This window comes from Cygnus atratus, chromosome 11, assembly GCF_013377495.2.
Source record: "Cygnus atratus isolate AKBS03 ecotype Queensland, Australia chromosome 11, CAtr_DNAZoo_HiC_assembly, whole genome shotgun sequence".
Classification (NCBI taxonomy): domain Eukaryota; kingdom Metazoa; phylum Chordata; class Aves; order Anseriformes; family Anatidae; genus Cygnus; species Cygnus atratus.
In genome coordinates, this window is record NC_066372.1 from 22,076,593 (window position 1) to 22,094,069 (window position 17,477).

Here is a 17,477-nt window from a genome sequence, read left to right on the forward strand (position 1 = left end):
AAAGTGAATGAATTGTCACCCGTAGAGATCAGATTAAGTATCAGAAATGAAAACAGAAGTTGACTTGAACATGTGATGTTTTTCATTCAGCTGCTCACGTAACATGCTTAAAAATAACTGACTGACAAAGAAAGATGAGGAAGTCTGTACACTGTTATGGTTATAGTTCTTGCTTTGTAAGGTACCCTTCCTACCCAGTGGAGGCAAAAATTGCTGCCTTCCTTAGATCGCATACTATGACACTGTTGACATACGCTATGACAGCGTTGAAATTTGAGAAAGCAACAAAAGGTTCAAATGAACTGCTGTGTAGAGTTGATTAGTTCAACAAGGAGAAGCGATGACACTTAAACTGAGACAAGTGTGTCTGAGGAATCTTACTACAACCTGTAGCCTGAAGGAAGGCTAAATAAGATCAGTGCATCTCAGTATGTCTCAGTGCTCTGGGCTCGAGCAGCCAGAGAGATTCAATAACCGGTAGGTCTCTACATGTCTTGTTCTATGCTGTAGGATATCCGAAATCAGCGTAGATACCGTCAGAGAAGAAAGGCAGAGTTGGTAAAGCTGCAGCAGACATACAGTGCCTTGAATTCCAAAGCTACCTTTTATGGGGAACAAGTGGATTATTACAAAAGCTACATTAAAACCTGCTTGGATAACCTGGCCAGCAAGGGCAAGTAAGTATCTCAGACCTATGTTTGTGACCCTAGAAACGCTCCTTATGGAAAGAACATGTAGGTCGTTGCTAAAAAGAATTGTAATGCCATCTGCACAAAGCTCATTGGCTAGGCTCTTTACTGCAAAGGTGGGTTCTAGGGAAGGGTCTCAGCGGTGGTGGGAAAGTAGAGGGAGAGTGGTGGTGCCCCAAATGGGGTCAAAAAGACATATTTGAAAGAATTTTGTCCCTTTGAGTGAGGGAAGTGTAGAGAGGCCAGAGAGAACGGGGCGGTTTGCCCAGATAATGCATATGCTGCTTAGTCAGTCTGTCCTATCGTCCTTTCCTGGAGCAGAGAATGAAAACAGCATAGGTACTTACAATGACAGCACTGATCGTGAATTGTCCTCTTTTTTTCCCAGAGGGAGTGGTGCAAGACGATTTTCCTGAAAAAAAAAAAAAAAAAAGTCTGCCTTCCCAGTTTCTCTCCTCTTTACATTGACAGGCACAGCATTGTCCTTACTAGGCTAAGAAAAAATTTTAAAATAACTGGGTTTGTTTGCCCTCTCCCATTTTTCATCTGAACATGCTGCAGAATTAACTTCCCGTTTTGAGGGAACTTCAGATATGGGTTTGGACCGTTGTGGTTTGTTGTTGGAAAGGGTGTGAAGCACAGATTTGTGAAAAAGGGAAATATGTTAGCCCTTAAGCCTAAAATTGCTGGCATCAGACACCCTTGTTTAAAATAGAATCTGAAATGAAAGGTAGGCCAGGTCTTTCTGTTTTCTCAGACACACAGAAAATTTTAACTCCAGTGCAGTGACAAAGGACAGGCAGCAGGGTAACGAGTAGTCTGATGGGTGAAGATGGGCAACTGTAATGGCTCGTCCATTGAACGTGTGGTCAGTACACTGAGATTGAAGAGGAGGTGAGATGAAAAACAATCTAAATCTATCAGGGCCACAGGTCACGCATAAATATACATAGCATGTGTAATCTTGGATCCTATCATTAATTGCACTTTTTTTGTTTCTGTGTGTGTCAAAGTAACTCTTACCGGTCCATTTTCAGAGTACCAGTTAACCATAAGAACATTCTCTTTTGCCTAATGATAAATAATACTGCTTTCTATGATGTATCGTGTTTTCTGCTCCTGTAGTGTAAGTTATTGGTAAATAGTCAAAAGTCAAAGATCTGATCAGAGCTACAAATGCTTTGTAGATAAACTTACTAGTAGGAATACATCATCTATCAGCCATGTTAGTCACAGTTGATCAGCTATACTGGTTATAGCTACTCACCCAAATCAGATTAAATGTTCGCCGTCTGACTTCTCTTTATTTGTTTGACTGAACATCAATTTTTTTCCAGGGTCTCGAAGAAGCCTCGGGAGATGAAAGGCAAAAATAGTAAAAAGATTTCCCTAAAATATACAGCAGCTCGACTTCATGAGAAGGGAGTGCTTTTAGAGATTGAGGACCTGCAAGTTAACCAGTGAGTGTTGTTTTATGACTCATTAGAGCTGAATAGCTTACGCATTTCCCTCTTTTTCTGGGATTGTTGCATTCTCTTTCTTATAACTTGTATTGGTGCTCGCAGTTGACAAATGGAATTCTTTTTGGGGCTACAGGGAGTCTTTGCATTCTGTTCATCCTGAGATTTGTCTGAGTTGGTGACAGGCTGTCTAGTGGTTAGCATTGTTGGCAGACTTAGCTATTAAAGGTGAAGACATTGTTTTGACTGTGTAGGCTGGCACAGGGCCAAGAAACCTCATATTGATCGGTCACTTAGCAGTTCTCTTATTTCGGGTTAAACAGGAGCAGATCGCTGGTAGAGAAGTTTAACAGGATTTAAAGATGACACCATCTTCCCCCCTGCAGCCCCACACTCCCAGTCATGGAAGGGTACCTCCTTAGGTGAATTGCTACTATGGTTAATAACTCTCACTGCTGAAAAATCAGCTTAATGCTAGCCTGAGTTTGTTCAGATGCATTTAGCTAGCCTTGAGAAATTGGTCTATTTTTTTTTGCAGGATATAGAGAAGTGGCCTGTTACTAAAATTGTTTTCGACCCTGAATTGAATGATTTTGTACTCTGCACTAAATGGGGTGTGGATGTGCGTGCGCTGAAGTAGGTTGTGCTTGCACGAAGATGTGATCTCCCAGACATAAAACTGTTAGGCTTCCATTTGTTGTTGTGCTGGGTCTCGTTGGCTTTTATGGCCTCATTCCAAATGGAGATAGAGTTAGAAGTTACGAACAGAATTCCTAAAAAATTATCTTCAGATAACTGTCATTAGGAACTGCATGTTCAGTAATGAACTGTGATTTTTAATTTCTCAAATATACAGGTTTAAAAATGTGATATTTGAAATCAGTCCAACAGAAGAAGTAGGAGATTTTGAAGTCAAAGCAAAATTCATGGGGGTACAGATGGAAACCTTTATGTTACATTATCAGGTAAGAACTATCCTGTTTAATAGTGACAGTGTATGGTATATGAGTTCCATGGGATGTACGTGACCAGCAAATAGCTCTTTTGCTTGCCAGACTCTTTATCAAAATATTAATGACATACTTTCTGCCTGAACAGTGCGAAAAGCTGTCTCAAAAACAGACGATCAAGTGAAACAGATGCAATGCAAATGGAGAATTCAGACTAATTTGTTTCTTTACTAATGAAAGCTTGATCTCTCTCTGTATTCCTATTTACGCTTATATATGTGCACGTACATGTACATGCATGAGCACTTTCAACAACCTTCTGCTGTAGCAGAAAGATCAGGAGCCTGTGTCAGCAGTCAGCTAGGCTTGGGTGTGTTGACATCAGCTACTTGTAACTTACGGGTATTCTTTCTGCCACCTTGCAACTACTGGTTTCTTTAGCTGTAGAGTCCTCAACCTTTATCTACACAAAGCTACCAAACAGGAATACAGACTGAACCTTGTGCTGCGTGGTTCCCATTCTTCTTCCCACACTGGTACTGTTATGTCTGGCATCTCTGTCTACATCTGTGTGTCTGCCAAAACTTGGTCCCCAAGAATCGTTAGGTATGTTAATCATGGATGTCTCAGGGATCTTGAAACAGATTGTGTGTAGGAGCACCCTACACAGTGTAGACAGATCTGTGTCACACTCCCTAATCAGCTGCTGGGAGGGACAGCTGTCTTGCACATCCCATATGTGTGCTCTAAGAACACCTGTAGCTCCTTCCAATTCTAATCCATTGAAGCTGGTCACAAACTCTTTTGTTCACGTGGCTACCTGAGGTTACTCGGTCCTCAAGTACGTGTTGCTGTACTGATGTGTCTTTGTAGAACCGCTGTTCAGAAACAGCAGATGTTCTGAGAGGGGAGTAATGAGGAAACTGCCATTGCTTTTCCAAATACAGCGTTAGTGATGGCTTCGCTTGCGTTGCCAAGATTTTATAGAAAGTAGCAGAAATAGTTTTCTCATATTTACTCCAGCATCACCCAGGCTACACAGCTGCAGGAGGCAAGTTCATATTTCGGAAAACATGCAACATTTCTTTGTGGTAGCACAACCTGAACGCCTTCTCCAGTATGTGGGTGTTCAAGAGTGAGAGCTGCTGAAAGAAATTCATTGCTGAGATGAATCAGTGCAGGTAGTCTTATTGCTTTGTCAGGTGCGTCACGGACAAGAGGAAAGTGCAACTAGAAATACTGCATAAATAATGGAGAACTGGAATCAGCATTGTGTATTTAGTACTAATGGAGGTGCCGTTTATTCCTCTGACTGCAACTGCTGTTTTAAACCACCTCACTGAGGTCTATGGCAGATAAGCTATTTAGAAAGCCATACTGTGGAATGCTTTAATGTTTCATGGGTACGTGATAACATTAGGCATATGGAAGTGAGACCCTTTTAGAAAATTAAACTTAATGGCTATTATGCGAATGAAAAGCCTGATGATGTCCAGATCTGAAATACAGCTTTCTTGGAATTGCTTTCTAATTCTGCCCTTTTGTAATTTTTATTTTCTGTAAGCACAGATTAAAGATCTGAAAAGTCTTAGTGCATGCAAAATAGCAAAATGTGTTGCTCGATGATTTGGTCTTTAGCTTGCTTGTTTTTCTAGCTTATGCCATGTGCTTTGTGATAGGTATTCCTCAAAAACTTAGTGTTTCACAGGGTCTTGTATAGTCGTAAGCTGTTGAGGATTACTCACTCATGAGCGTATTCTCTTTGACAGGATCTTTTGCAGCTGCAGTATGAAGGCGTTGCAGTCATGAAATTGTTTGACAGAGCAAAAGTGAATGTCAACCTTCTGATCTTTCTTCTGAACAAGAAATTTTATGGGAAGTAACTGACCTCTGCTGACAAGTCTGTGAAAGGGGAGATAAATAGAAACCTGCATATATGACTTGTAATGACTTAGTTATGCATCAGTATATGCCCATACCTTGCTACAATATATCAAATGTATTATGACGAAGGACTAAGAACCTCTTGTGAATTGACAGTGCTGACTGAGTCTGTAGGGTGTTGCTTCTTGTACCTTTATGACCTTTATGTTCTACTTGGAAGGTCCCCTGAGAATGTATTTTTATATGGCACTGGGGATTAAACTATTATTAGGATAAACTTAGGGCTGCTTTATTTGCCTAATCGTGTTCTTTATAAGTCTTGTATTCTGGTTATGTGTACAAAGAGAAAGATGGCACTATAGAGCAATTGATTTATTGATTTGCCTCATGAAGGAAAAAAAGAGTTACAGATTGTATTCAGACTCCAGTTACTCTCTAACAGCAATGACTGCAATTAAAAAATGGTCAAAGTCCAGGTAGTCCATTTGTTTGTGAACTTGTGGTGGTGATGACAGCAAGCCGATTGCTGAGAACGCATAGGGTCTGGAGAATCATTAAGTGTCATAAATGGTTGCTGAACTATTCACGATTATGTGTTATAGACACACAGAACAGCTTTAGTGTCTTATTTTTCTTCATTTGTTTCTCTTAATGACACTATAATTTACAGATGGCCCATTACGTAGAAGGACTGTGGAATTCATTTATTACTGCATACGGATGAAAAGAAGCCTTTTGGGAGGGGAAACTTTGAAAAATTCTGAAGATGTTAGCTTTTAGTGCTGCTTGCAAAGCATTTAAATTGTATTTTTTTTTTTCCGGTTTAGAACAATGTTCCATATATCTTTATCTGATTCAATAAATGCTAAGCTCTACCTGCAGACTTGTCAAAAAGTTCCCTTGGGGGAAGACAACTATCTTAAATAGGTCAGTCTTTAAAAAGTTAAATTTTTCTAGCTCTATCGATGTCCCCATTTGTTTTACTATTTAGTGGATTTTTCAGCACAGTGGTGGTGCTGGCTGTTCTGCTAGATTCAATAAGAATACAGAGACTCTTAAATAAATAAATCCAACCCTAAACTAATTGTTTGTTCTGCCCCTTCTTCCACCCCTGTTTTCTTCCTCGTATTTCCATTTTTTTAGAAGGGACATAACTCCTAATTGCAAATTTCAAGTTACTCGTGTGTCACTTTCACTGTTCTTTCAGATTACTGAGTTAAGTTGAACTGCCTTATCTCTGATCTATGTAAGCACTAGTTCATTGGCTTAGATCTTTGCTTATAAAAGCCACTCACAATATTTGAAATGGTTACATTCCTGAGGATAACTTTTCTGTAATCCTTGAATAAGCAATTGTGTCTTTCAACCTGCTAACATCTAGACTGTATTATAGACTGTATTAAATACCATATTTTAATGTTGGTGCATGTGGGGTCCAACCCAATAACAACAACAAAAAAAATCCTTTTCTCACATACCAAACCGAAGATAGATCTTTACAGTGTAGATCGTCTGAAAGAGGGACACTTCAGAACTGGATTTCCACTGCTATCGAAAGAAGAGATGTGAAATGGGATAAAGGTCTTGCCTTGGTTTTTATTTTTTTCTTTAGCTGCTTCTGAATTTGCTGTATCATAGAAGGACTTTAAAATTGCATTCCTTTGATCTGGGGATGGTGAGAATAATGGTGGAATATTATTAAATATTACTAAGAAAATGCAGCTGTATTCTGCAAGCTCTTGAATCACAGAGATCGATTCCTCCATTTTTTTTTTTTCTAAACAGAATACTTTAAATATATTTTTTTAAACTACAACTGTGGTCAGATCTGGGAACAAGGTAATGAGGTATTAGCAGTTATCTGATTCTAATGAAGGAAAACATCCGTAACAGGTGATTTACAATACTTGCCTCTTGCCTAGAATTGGCAAAAATTGGGAAAAAAAAAAAAAAAAAAAAGGTTGGTTGAAATTAATTTTAAAAAGTGGAAGGAGTCTACTCATTTTAGCTAACAGTATGAAACTAGAGGTTTTCTCTGAAAGGAAAAACTATTAAAAGATCCGGTCTCAGCACTGAGTTACACTTATTTTATAATTTATTGGTGGCTTAGCTTTGCTTAGTTCTTTACGCCACTGTATTTATGATGAAAGTAGCTACGCGTACAAGGCATGTCTGTCTTCCTTTGCTAGTAAAATTTGCCTTTGTAACTCACATCTAAGTAAAAAGTCATTTGTCCCCATGGCTGTTGTGTGCAATCTTTCCCAGAGGAGGCGGCCCCCCCAACACAAGAGCTGGGCCCTGGGAGCAGCGTGGCAGCAGCAGGCGGGCCCCGCTGAGGAGGAGCACAGGCAAGCATTGTTGGGTGGCACCACTTGCCCTCCTCACACGTCTGAGCAGTGGTGAGGGAGCTCTCTGCTTTCATCCTTGTGAAGGGCTGGAGGGAATCTAAGGGACATCTCTGAGAGGGGTACTGGATGGGGGCACTTTGGAGCTGTGGCACAGGTGTGAGGCAGTGGCAGAGCAGTGCAGGAGGGGCTGGAGTTGCCGTGGACCTGAACAGGGGACAGTCGTGGCAGAGCTCCAGGCCTGCGTTGGGGAGCCCAGGGCTGTGCTCCTTCCTCACTCTGAGGGTACTTTTCCTTGAAAACGAGTGCTGGTATTTTTTTTAGTCTCGGGAGGAGAAGTTGAGGGGGAGGCTGGGTGCCAGGCCAGGCACCAGCAGTGCTATTGGTGACTCCGGGGGTGGCCCCTGTGAGTGAGGGAAGCTGGGCAGGAGGCAACGGGGAGGTGGCAGGGAAGCTGAGAGGGGGTCCCACCAGGTTTGACACAGGATTAAATGACAGAGCGCGTTGCGTCCCGCAGTCTGTCAGACAGTGTACTCTTTGGGCTCTGGGATTCCTCTTGGCCACGTTGGGTTCGTTATTATTATCTCCCTTTTTTGTCCTGGTAAAAAATGTAGTGTTTCAGAATGCCGCCGCTCAGCTTCCCAGCCGCGAGCGGCACGTTGCTCAAGGCAGATATTTCCTCCCTGACACGGCGTGGGGTGCAAAGTTCTTACGTTTTCGTTTGTGCTTTTTCCGGGAAAACGGTGTGGGAAGCCGTGCCTGCCGTCCTCGGGACGGCCCCTGCTGGCGAAAAGTGGGTACTGCAGACTGAGCGGCGCCGCACATGCGCGGTGGCGCCCGGGCGCCCTCTGCCCCCACCTGCTGGTGGAAGGTGCGTACCGCAGCCTGAGCGGCGCCGCGCATGCGCGTTTCTTTCCTGCGAGTGATTTACTACATAGATTTTTTTTTTTGGCGTGTAATCTGTTATGCTCCTAGATTTTTCTTCCTGTGTAAAACAAAGGTTGAGGTAATTCCAGCTGAAACAGTTTCAGGTACTTGCTTGGTCATATCGTCCTTTCAATATTCAAAGCTGCAGCAAAAGCATGGGGATTGTTGCTTCTAGAGAAACACCAGTTCTTGTCTGCACTCCGCATGCTGTTGAGCTAAGCTAGAAAAAAAAAACAAAAACAAAACAGCTGCTGCTCCTCCTGCTCTCTTTCTACTTTGTTGTTTTTTGCCCCTCCCCTTTCCCAGGTGATTGGGTTTGGGTGCTGGGCAGGGCCAAATGGTATATGAGCCCCAGGCATGCCATCAGAGAGCTCATTCTGCATGGGCTGCGCTTTGGGGTAAGTGCTTTGGTTTTCCTTCAGTCAGTTGCAGGGGTCTTTAGGTGGTTAAGAGTCTATGGACTGATGCGTTTCCAAGTAGAGAGCGGTAAGCCCATCTTTTTGAGGTAACAACTAATAGGATCTGTTAGAGTAAACCAATCTAGTAATAGGTGCCTGCATTGCGTGCAGCTCTTCTTCAGGTGAGGAATTGTTACAGCATGTTTACGGATAGGATGGCAATGTTACTTTGTGTGTTTGCTTTGTGGTTCTGGGTCCCTTGTGATTTTTGCAGAATTAAGGCAAATATTATCAAAGTTATAACGTTGGTGGCAAAGTGATGGAGCAGGGTTTAGGAGATAAGTATCATCGAAGCTCCCTGTATAAGCATGTATCTGAAAACAGCAGCAGTAGGCGTGTAAGGTGTAGTCTTTTTCAGGGTTAGGGACAGTTTGTTCTATTTTTGGAGCTTTTGCCTGCGGTTTGGCTGGCTGTAGAGTCTTTAGACCTTGCAGCCTTCTAGATTTTAAGTGCTTGGAATGCACACAATAGAGGTGTGCTTAGGAGGTGTTGCCGACTAACTTGTTTTTAAGAAATGGTGGGGTACGGTTCCTCGACCGCATAAGCATGGTAGTATTACCAAGAGACGGAGCAAGGTCACCTTTTTCATCTGTAAAGGGTAAGTCTGTGATTGCTGCCGCCCGGGCACATTTTCGTGCCCATCACTACAGTTATTTTACTACATCAAATAAAGTAAAATTCCAGTTTCGCTTTTAGAGGTGCTATAGGTGGCTTCAGAGAACGGGTGGAAGCATCTGCCATGTGGGGTAGGTAAGCAGCTGAGGTAGAGGAGCAGATGAGAGTAACTGTCCTAAGGGTGCTGTGGCTTTTGCTGCAGTGGTTGCTTTCTCTTCTGTTTATCAGGTGCCATAGGCAAGGTGGGCTGTGATAGTCTTCAGAACAGGAGCAAAGCATGTTACTTGAATGCTGTTTGGTTCCTGAGACAGGTGTTGTAGAGGAAAAAGGTGGTCTGGCGTGGCAGTTCCTGAGGGTGGTCGTCTTCAGTAGGTGAAGAGAAGCCTGAAGCCCCATGCTGTGGAGCCTGAGTACGCCTCGCTGAGGATGAAGCCTGCTTTCTAGCAGTTCCAAAAGCTGTGTTGAGGCTGAAATGCTGTGTCTGTGTTAGGGTTGGGGTTGCACCTTGGTGAGTGTAGGGATGGGTTTTAAGTCGGTGCAGCGGAGGGCCAGGCTCCAGTGTCCTGTAGTGTGTTTTGATCCATCAGCGTAGCCTTTTGGTTTTCAGATAGCCTACTCAAGTACGTGATTTTTCCTGCGAGTGATGTCATTACATGGATTTTTTTTTTTTTTTGGCGTGTAATCTGTTATGCTCCTAGATTTTTCTTTCTATGTAAAAAAAGGTTTGAGCTAATTCCAGCTGAAAAAATTTCAGTTGCTTGCTTGGTCATATTGTCCTTTCAATATTCGAAGCTGCAGCAAAAGCATGGGGATTGTTGCTTCTAGAAACACCCCAGTTCTCTTGTCTGCAGTCTGCATGCTGTTGAGCTAAATCAGATTTAAAAAAAAAAAAACAACACAGCTGCTGCTGCTCCAGCTCTCTTTCTACTTTCTTGTGCTTTGCCCCTCCCCTTTCCCAGGTGATTGGGTTTGGGTGCTGGGCAGGGCCAAATGGTATATGAGGCCGAGGTATGCCATTAGAGAGTTCATTCTGCCTGGGCTGCTCTTTGGGGTAAGTGCTTTGTTTTTCCTTCAGTCAGTTGCAGGGTTCTTTGGGCAGGTTGCAGTCTATGGATTTCTAGATTTTTAAGTGCTTGGAAATCACTTACTAGAGGGATATTTAGCAGGGATTGCTGGCTCACTTGTTTTTGGGATGGTGGGATACACTTGTGTTTTTGGGTTATATTTGAATCTCTAGATGTATCAAGCCACTTGTGTAACTCTCCAGAGGACTAAAAAGAGCTTGATTACACACTACAAGAGGCTTGACCACGTAGGCGCAGTATTACCAAGAGACTGAGGAGGGTCGTGTCAGAGTTACCTCTTTCATCTGTAAAGGGTAAGTCTGTGATTACCCCTGCCGGGGCTGCTGTGTGTGCATGGCTTTTTGGCATTTGTGGAGCTCAGTTGTTTTTTTTGTGTGTATGTTCTTCCTTTTTTTTTTTTGAGGGCCAAATAGTGTGTGTGCTGAGCGTGGTTGGCAGGAGGAGATGGGGAGTTGTCTGGCAGGGGAGCTGTTCAGGACTGGTAGGTTTGCTTTTGGCGCGGCGCCGCCCGGGCAGCTTTTGGCGCGGCGCCGCCCGGGCAGCTTTTGGCGCGGCGCCGCCCGGGCAGCTTTTGGCGCGGCGCCGCCCGGGCAGCTTTTGGCGCGGCGCCGCCCGGGCAGCTTTTGGCGCGGCGCCGCCCGGGCAGCTTTTGGCGCGGCGCCGCCCGGGCAGCTTTTGGCGCGGCGCCGCCCGGGCAGCTTTTGGCGCGGCGCCGCCCGGGCAGCTTTTGGCGCGGCGCCGCCCGGGCAGCTTTTGGCGCGGCGCCGCCCGGGCAGCTTTTGGCGCGGCGCCGCCCGGGCAGCTTTTGGCGCGGCGCCGCCCGGGCAGCTTTTGGCGCGGCGCCGCCCGGGCAGCTTTTGGCGCGGCGCCGCCCGGGCAGCTTTTGGCGCGGCGCCGCCCGGGCAGCTTTTGGCGCGGCGCCGCCCGGGCAGCTTTTGGCGCGGCGCCGCCCGGGCAGCTTTTGGCGCGGCGCCGCCCGGGCAGCTTTTGGCGCGGCGCCGCCCGGGCAGCTTTTGGCGCGGCGCCGCCCGGGCAGCTTTTGGCGCGGCGCCGCCCGGGCAGCTTTTGGCGCGGCGCCGCCCGGGCAGCTTTTGGCGCGGCGCCGCCCGGGCAGCTTTATCTCAGATCGAGCTAACGAGCAGCTGAGGTAAAGGAGCTGGGAAGAGGGAGGTATTGCAGGAGGTACGCTGTGCCTATGAGGTGCCTCAGGGTGTGCTTTTTCTCTTGTCTCTGAAGGTGCCTAGTGCAGTCTTGGACAGGGAAATCCCCGTGTCACGGAGCAGCGAGGGAAGGTGAGCGTGTTGTCAGCCTAGTCGTCCCTTATCCGAAGCGAAGGGAAGACATTCAGGTGTTTCCCTCTGAGGGTCTGAGGTGAGGCTGTTTGGGACAGAGGAGCAGTATGGCAGGTGGTCGCTTGCAAGCACAGTGGTCATTTTGTCCTTTAGTATTCCCAGGTGGCATGGGTGATGCTGGCTGTTCCTTTCGAGCTTGGATCTAACTTCCAGGTACAGAGGCAAGTGGACTGCTGTTTTGAAATGATAACATTAAATATGGGGTCACGTATGTTGTTGAGGGAGGGGTGCTAATGCTGGCAGCTGAACGTTTATCTTCTGACTGTGTTTTCCTTTGTTCAGGCTGAAACGCAGTGTGCAGTACAGGACATCAAGACCCGAGCTATCTCTGGAGTGACTCTGGTGAGTGAACAGAGGTAGCTGTTATTTTTGGCTGTGGCTGTGACTGCAGTTATTTTACTACATCAACTAGAGTAAAATTCCAGTTTCGCTTTTAGAGGTGCTATAGGTGGCTTCAGAGAACGGGTGGAAGCATCTGCCACGTGGGGTAGGTAAGCAGCTGAGGTAAAGGAGCAGATGAGAGTAACTGTCCTAAGGGTGCTGTGGCTTTTGCTGCAGTGGTTGCTTTCTCTTCTGTTTATCAGGTGCCACAGGCAGGGTGGGCTGTGATAGTCTTTAGACTAGGAGCAAAGCAGGTCACTTGAATGCTGTTTGGTTCCTGAGACAGGTGTTGTAGAGGAGAAAAGCTTTAAATATTCAAAGCTGAAGCAAAAATAAATAAACCACAGCTGCTGTTTCTCCTCTTTCTACTTTCTTGTGCTTTGCCCCTCCTTTTCACCTTTCCCAGGTGATTGGGTTTGGGTGCTGGGCAGGGCCAAATGGTATATGAGCCCCAGGCATGCCATCAGAGAGCTCATTCTGCCTGGGCTGCACCTTGGGGTAAGTGCTTTGGTTTTCCTTCAGTCAGTTGCAGGGGTCTTTAGGTGGGTCAGAGTCTATGGACTGATGGGTTTCCAAGTAGAGAGCGGTAAGCCCATCTTTGTGACCTAACAACTAATAGGATCTGTTAGAGTAAACCAATCTAGTAATAGGTGCCTGTATTGCATGTAGCTCTTCTTCAGGTGAGTAATTGTTACAGCATGTTTATGGATAGGATGGCGATGTTACTTTGTGTGTTTGCTTTGTGGTTCTGGTTCCCTTATGATTTTTGCAGAATTAAGGCAAATATTATCAAAGTTATAACGTTGGTGGCAAAGTGATGGAGCAGGGTTTAGGAGATAAGTATCATCGAAGCTCCCTGTATAAGCATGTATCTGAAAACAGCAGCAGTAGGTGTGTAAGGTGTAGTCTTTTTCAGGGTTAGGGACAGTTTGTTCTATTTTTGGAGCTTTTGCCTGCGGTTTGGCTGGCTGTAGAGTCTTTAGACCTTGCAGCCTTCTAGATTTTAAGTGCTTGGAATTCATGTAATAGAAGTATGTTTAGGAGGTGTTGCCGGCTAACTTGTTTTTGGGAAATGGGTGGGGTATGCTTCCTTTTTATTTGAGTTATCTTTTAATCTCTAGATATATCAAGCCATTTGCGTAACTGTCCAGAGGCTTCACAAAGAGCTTCAGTACGCATCGCAAGGGGCTTGACCGCATAAGCGCAGTATTACGGGGAGACTGAGCAGGGTCACCTTTTTCATCTGTAGAGGATAAGTGTGTGATTACCCCTGTTGGGGCTGCTGTGCATTCATGGCCTTTTGGCATTTGTGGACCTGAGGGTGGTTTTTTATTTTTCTGGCTCTCGTCTCTGTGTTTGAGTCCTCTGCAAGGAGCTGTACTGTTTGCTTGTCCATCACGGATATGACCTTCTTGTAGCCCAGGGCATGGGCATGGACACTTGAATGAAGCACGAGGGTGAGTGGACGGCAGTGTGAGCCCTGAGTTGGTCAGTGGATTGTGTTAATGTGCTTTGCCTGTTGGGCAGGCTTTGGAAGCACCTTGCGACAGCAGAGTACATCTCCTGCCACGTTCCTGTGGCGCGCCAGGTGTCAGCGGTTCCAGTTCGTGAAATGCTGGAGATGCTCGGAGCGCAAGAGGAGCTGGGAGCGTGATGCATCAAATTGGTATGTTAGGTGAGTGAAGCGGTGGTACGGGGTTGGGGAATGTGGGTCTGGGGCTTCTTGGCTGTTGGGGAAAGGAGGAAAGAAGAGGAGTGGGTATAGACTGTTTTGTGGATTGTCACATTTGTTTGTTCTTTCTCCTTGGTCTAAGCTACGTGACCTTGGCTCAGCACAGTAAATGGAAGCGCTAAGCCTGGATCGGGAAGGTGAGTGGAGAAAAGTTGGAAAAAGGGCATTGGTTTTGGTTTGGTAGTCTATTTGTCCCACCTCTGGGTGAGTCCTTTTTTCCGGGGACGAAGAAGATACTGGGAACATCCTAGTTGGCCTCTGTGGTCCACCTTGAGGATGGATTCAGACCCCTGAGAATTAAGTCTAGGGGCAAATACTGTGTGTTTGGGGGTGGTTGGCAGGGGAAGGCGGGCAGTTGTCTAGAGTTTGTCTGTCTGACTTCAATAGCAGAGCAGGTCAGTGGACTACTGTTTTGTTTTTGAGGTGGGTGTTTCACTGGAAGAAGTTTGGCTGGTGTGCCAGTGCCTGATGGCACTTTATTTCTGCAGGTGAAGAGGAGCCTTATGCCGGAAGCAATGTCCTGGCTAGCCTTTGTGTTCCTTGATAAGGATGGAACCTGCCTCCCATCATTCCCAAGCTAAGCTGGGGGGCAAGTGCTATGTTTGCTTTTGGGTTTTGAATGCACACATAGGGCGAGGGTCTGTGCTTTTAAGTCATTGCAGTGGATGGGGCCTTTTAGGATTGATCACGGTCAGACAGAGTGTGTGGGGGGGTGGGATTCTGTCAGGTACAGCTTGAGCATGTGCCAGGCAGGGCAGTTCCAGCTTGGTGTTTCTGTTCTGTGTTGTCTGTGCTGTGCTGTGCTGTTGCTCTTGGTGCTTGGCAGGCCCTGGGGAAGCCATCTTGAGGGCGTTGAACCCTTGACCTCACTGGAATAATGTTGATGCTCAATTGGAAGCTGAGCATTTCTTGTCTTGCAGTGGGAGCCTAAAGAGATCATTTCTTCTGTGCATGTAATTTTTTTTGTATCAAATGTTTCTTGATGTGATCATGATATGTTACGCGCTCCTCAGGTCTTGATATCCTCATTGCCTTCTTCCACTGGACAGATTAGATGGGCAACTTGCTAGCCACACCAAAGGTCCTAAATGCTTGTTTCATCATCGTAGGGCTGATTTGAGCGCTTCTTGACTGGCAGTCGCAGCTTAAAGCGCAGATGTGTTTCAGGTCTTGTGCATCATATTCAGTTTCAGATGGCATCTGTTTCCATCCTCACTCTTGCAAAAGTCATGTGGGCTTCATCAGGAGCTCTGTCTTGGGAGTTCATTTCCGAAGCATTTTTCTTATGGGGTTTGCACTCCCCATCCTTCTGGTCTCTTGTCTTAAAGGCAGGCTTTTTATGCCTCCATCATCCCAGTTCTGGCAGTTGCTTCCAGTCACATGTTGTGACGTTTGAGTCTCTCCTTGGGTCTGCTGCAGAGCACCTGTTCTGACTTGCTGTTGCTGTAGGGCTTCCCTCTGGGAGTCTTTTTTTTTTTTTTTTTTTTTTTTTTTTTTTTTTTTGCGCCTTGTGTTCTGTGTTTTGTTCGTAATGTTTGTAGCGTGCCTGTGTGTGTGTGTTTGGCCTGGAGCTGTCCTGCCTGGCAGTTAGCGATGGTAGCTAATGTGGCGGTCCATCGGTGTACTAATGCATTGTCCGGACTGTTTTGGCAAAGACGTCCGGTCTGCCTCTGGGCACGTACTGAAGGGCAGCTGGCACAGTCATCTCAGTGGTGTTTGGCAAATGTGGAGGGGGAGACCTGAGCTGCTTGCGAGCAGCTGTTTGCATAGTGCTTGAATAGTGCTAGAGGAGAGGTCTGTCGTTGAATCTTGAAGGCTCGCAGATGTGGAGCGTGTTTTTTTTTTTTTTTCTCCACTCCTAGATAAACTGTACAAGGAACCGGTCAAAGGAAAGAGCTCCTTCTGGAGCTGTCAAGCTCTCGTTTGGCAGCTCGGTGAGTGGCTTGGTCTACTTCTGAGGTGCCGAGGCAAGTTGTCTGCTGTTTTGAAATGGTAACATTGGCAATGGGGTCCCTTGTGCTGTTGAGGGATGGGTGCTAATGCTGGCAGCTGAATGATTATCTTCTGACTGTTTTCATTTGTTAAAGCTTAAACGCAGTGTACAACCTGGGACGTCACACCCAGAGCTGCCTCCTGGCAAGGTGAGCGATGAACAGATGGAGCACTTATAGTTGGGTTGCGGTTCTCACTGTCACTCTAAGTTTCCCCTCTTTTCTGTTTTAGAGGTGTTGTAGCTGGCTTAAGAGGGTAGATGGAAGCATCTGCCTCGGGGTAGGTAAGCGGGTGGAGGTAAGGCAGCAGATGTGAGTAACTGTCCTAGCTGTGCTGTGGCTTTGGATGCTGCCTCGGCCTATGCTTTTCTTCCTCTTTGACAGGTGTCGCAGAGGTTCAAAGGAGCAAACTGCATTCTGAAGAGCTGCGTAAGTAGGGCGGCTCATCATGAGCTGGATTGGAGCGGAATGGCCAAGTAGCGTGAGGTGACTCTGAAGGGTCTCTGTCTTGCTTTGCAGGTGCCATGGCAGGCTTTCCACACAAGTGGCTGAGGACTTGAGATGAGACCAGAGAGTGACAAGGAGCAGCACGTGCAGGGGTGGTTTCCAAGCGCTGCGGTTGCTTTCTCTTCTGTTCATCAGGTGCCACAGGCAAGGTGGGCTATAACATCGGTCTTTAGAATTGGAGCAAAGGAGATGACTTGCATGCCGCAGGGCATCTGAGAAGGGTGTTTTAACAGGAAAAGTTTGTCTGGCGTGGCGGTGTCTGATTGCAGCGTGTTTCCGCAGGTGAAGAGGTGCCTGGAGCCCCATGTCATCTAGCCTGCGTGTGCCTTGAGGATGAAGCCTGCTTTCCAGCAGTCCCGAAAGCTAAGTTTGGCCTGAAATGCCCTGTCTGTGTCTTGGGTGGGGTTGTACCTTGGTGTCTGTGTGATATGTTCATCGGGATGGCTTTTAAATCAGTGCAGCGGAGGAACAGAATCCAGTAACAACTGGGTGAAGAGGCCCTGGGTTCATCCTTTTCAGCCTAGTGTGCGCCAGGCAGGGCAGATCCAGCATGTGTTCTATGGTGTATGTTTGTTTCTGTGTACTACAGTATCCATTTATCAGGTCTTCTTCCCATAGTTCTTGGCTTCTGCAGTGCTTGCTGAGCACCGTATCATGGGTCTTGAATGTATTGTCAGGTTGGCACGGGACTAGTAATGAAGTGTTTCTTGTCTTTCATTGGGACTTTAAAAGGCTGATCTCTCTCCAGAGCTTGATGTAGTCTACATTTCTTGATGGCGGCCATCACGGCCCTCAGTCTTGGGCTTGTGTATGTTCATGTACAGTTTGGGAGCATGGCTCCATGTGGTTTGGGGTCCCGGTTCTGTGGTTTTGGACTAATGTTTCTGGTTTGGGGGGGCGGATGTGGGTGGCTCTCTGCATGGTGCTGCCCCGGCCTGCCCCACCGCTGTGTGGTACCGCCCCAGCCGAGTTGGAGCACGTGAGCAGCTGAAGAAAAACAGCTAGCGAAAGAGAGGTATTGCAGCAGGTAGGTTGTGCCTGTGAGGTGCCTGAGGATCTGCCTGTTCTTTTTTTTTTTTTTCTTTTGTGGGTGCTTCCTGC

General features: G+C 46.2%; 1 protein-coding gene and 1 long non-coding RNA gene across 3 annotated transcripts in view; both read left to right on the forward strand.

Moving 5' to 3' along the window:
• Positions 1-7,224, forward strand: part of IQGAP1 (IQ motif containing GTPase activating protein 1) — a 79,142-nt gene extending 71,918 nt beyond the window's left edge. For both annotated transcript variants that reach the window (XM_035568906.2, XM_035568905.2), the window contains exons 35-38: positions 511-677; positions 2,027-2,149; positions 3,006-3,114; positions 4,869-7,224. In XM_035568906.2, the coding sequence (XP_035424799.1) occupies positions 511-677; positions 2,027-2,149; positions 3,006-3,114; positions 4,869-4,982 (513 nt within the window). In that variant the 3' untranslated portion in view covers positions 4,983-7,224. The remainder of the gene's footprint in view (positions 1-510; positions 678-2,026; positions 2,150-3,005; positions 3,115-4,868) is intronic.
• Positions 7,225-11,648: 4,424 nt separating this feature from the next.
• Positions 11,649-14,461, forward strand: LOC118259424 (uncharacterized). Its single transcript, XR_004782026.2, has 7 exons — positions 11,649-11,784; positions 11,859-11,918; positions 12,048-12,107; positions 13,508-13,603; positions 13,674-13,821; positions 13,961-14,015; positions 14,367-14,461. It is a non-coding gene; the product is annotated as an uncharacterized LOC118259424 (long non-coding RNA).
• Positions 14,462-17,477: the final 3,016 nt, after the last annotated feature.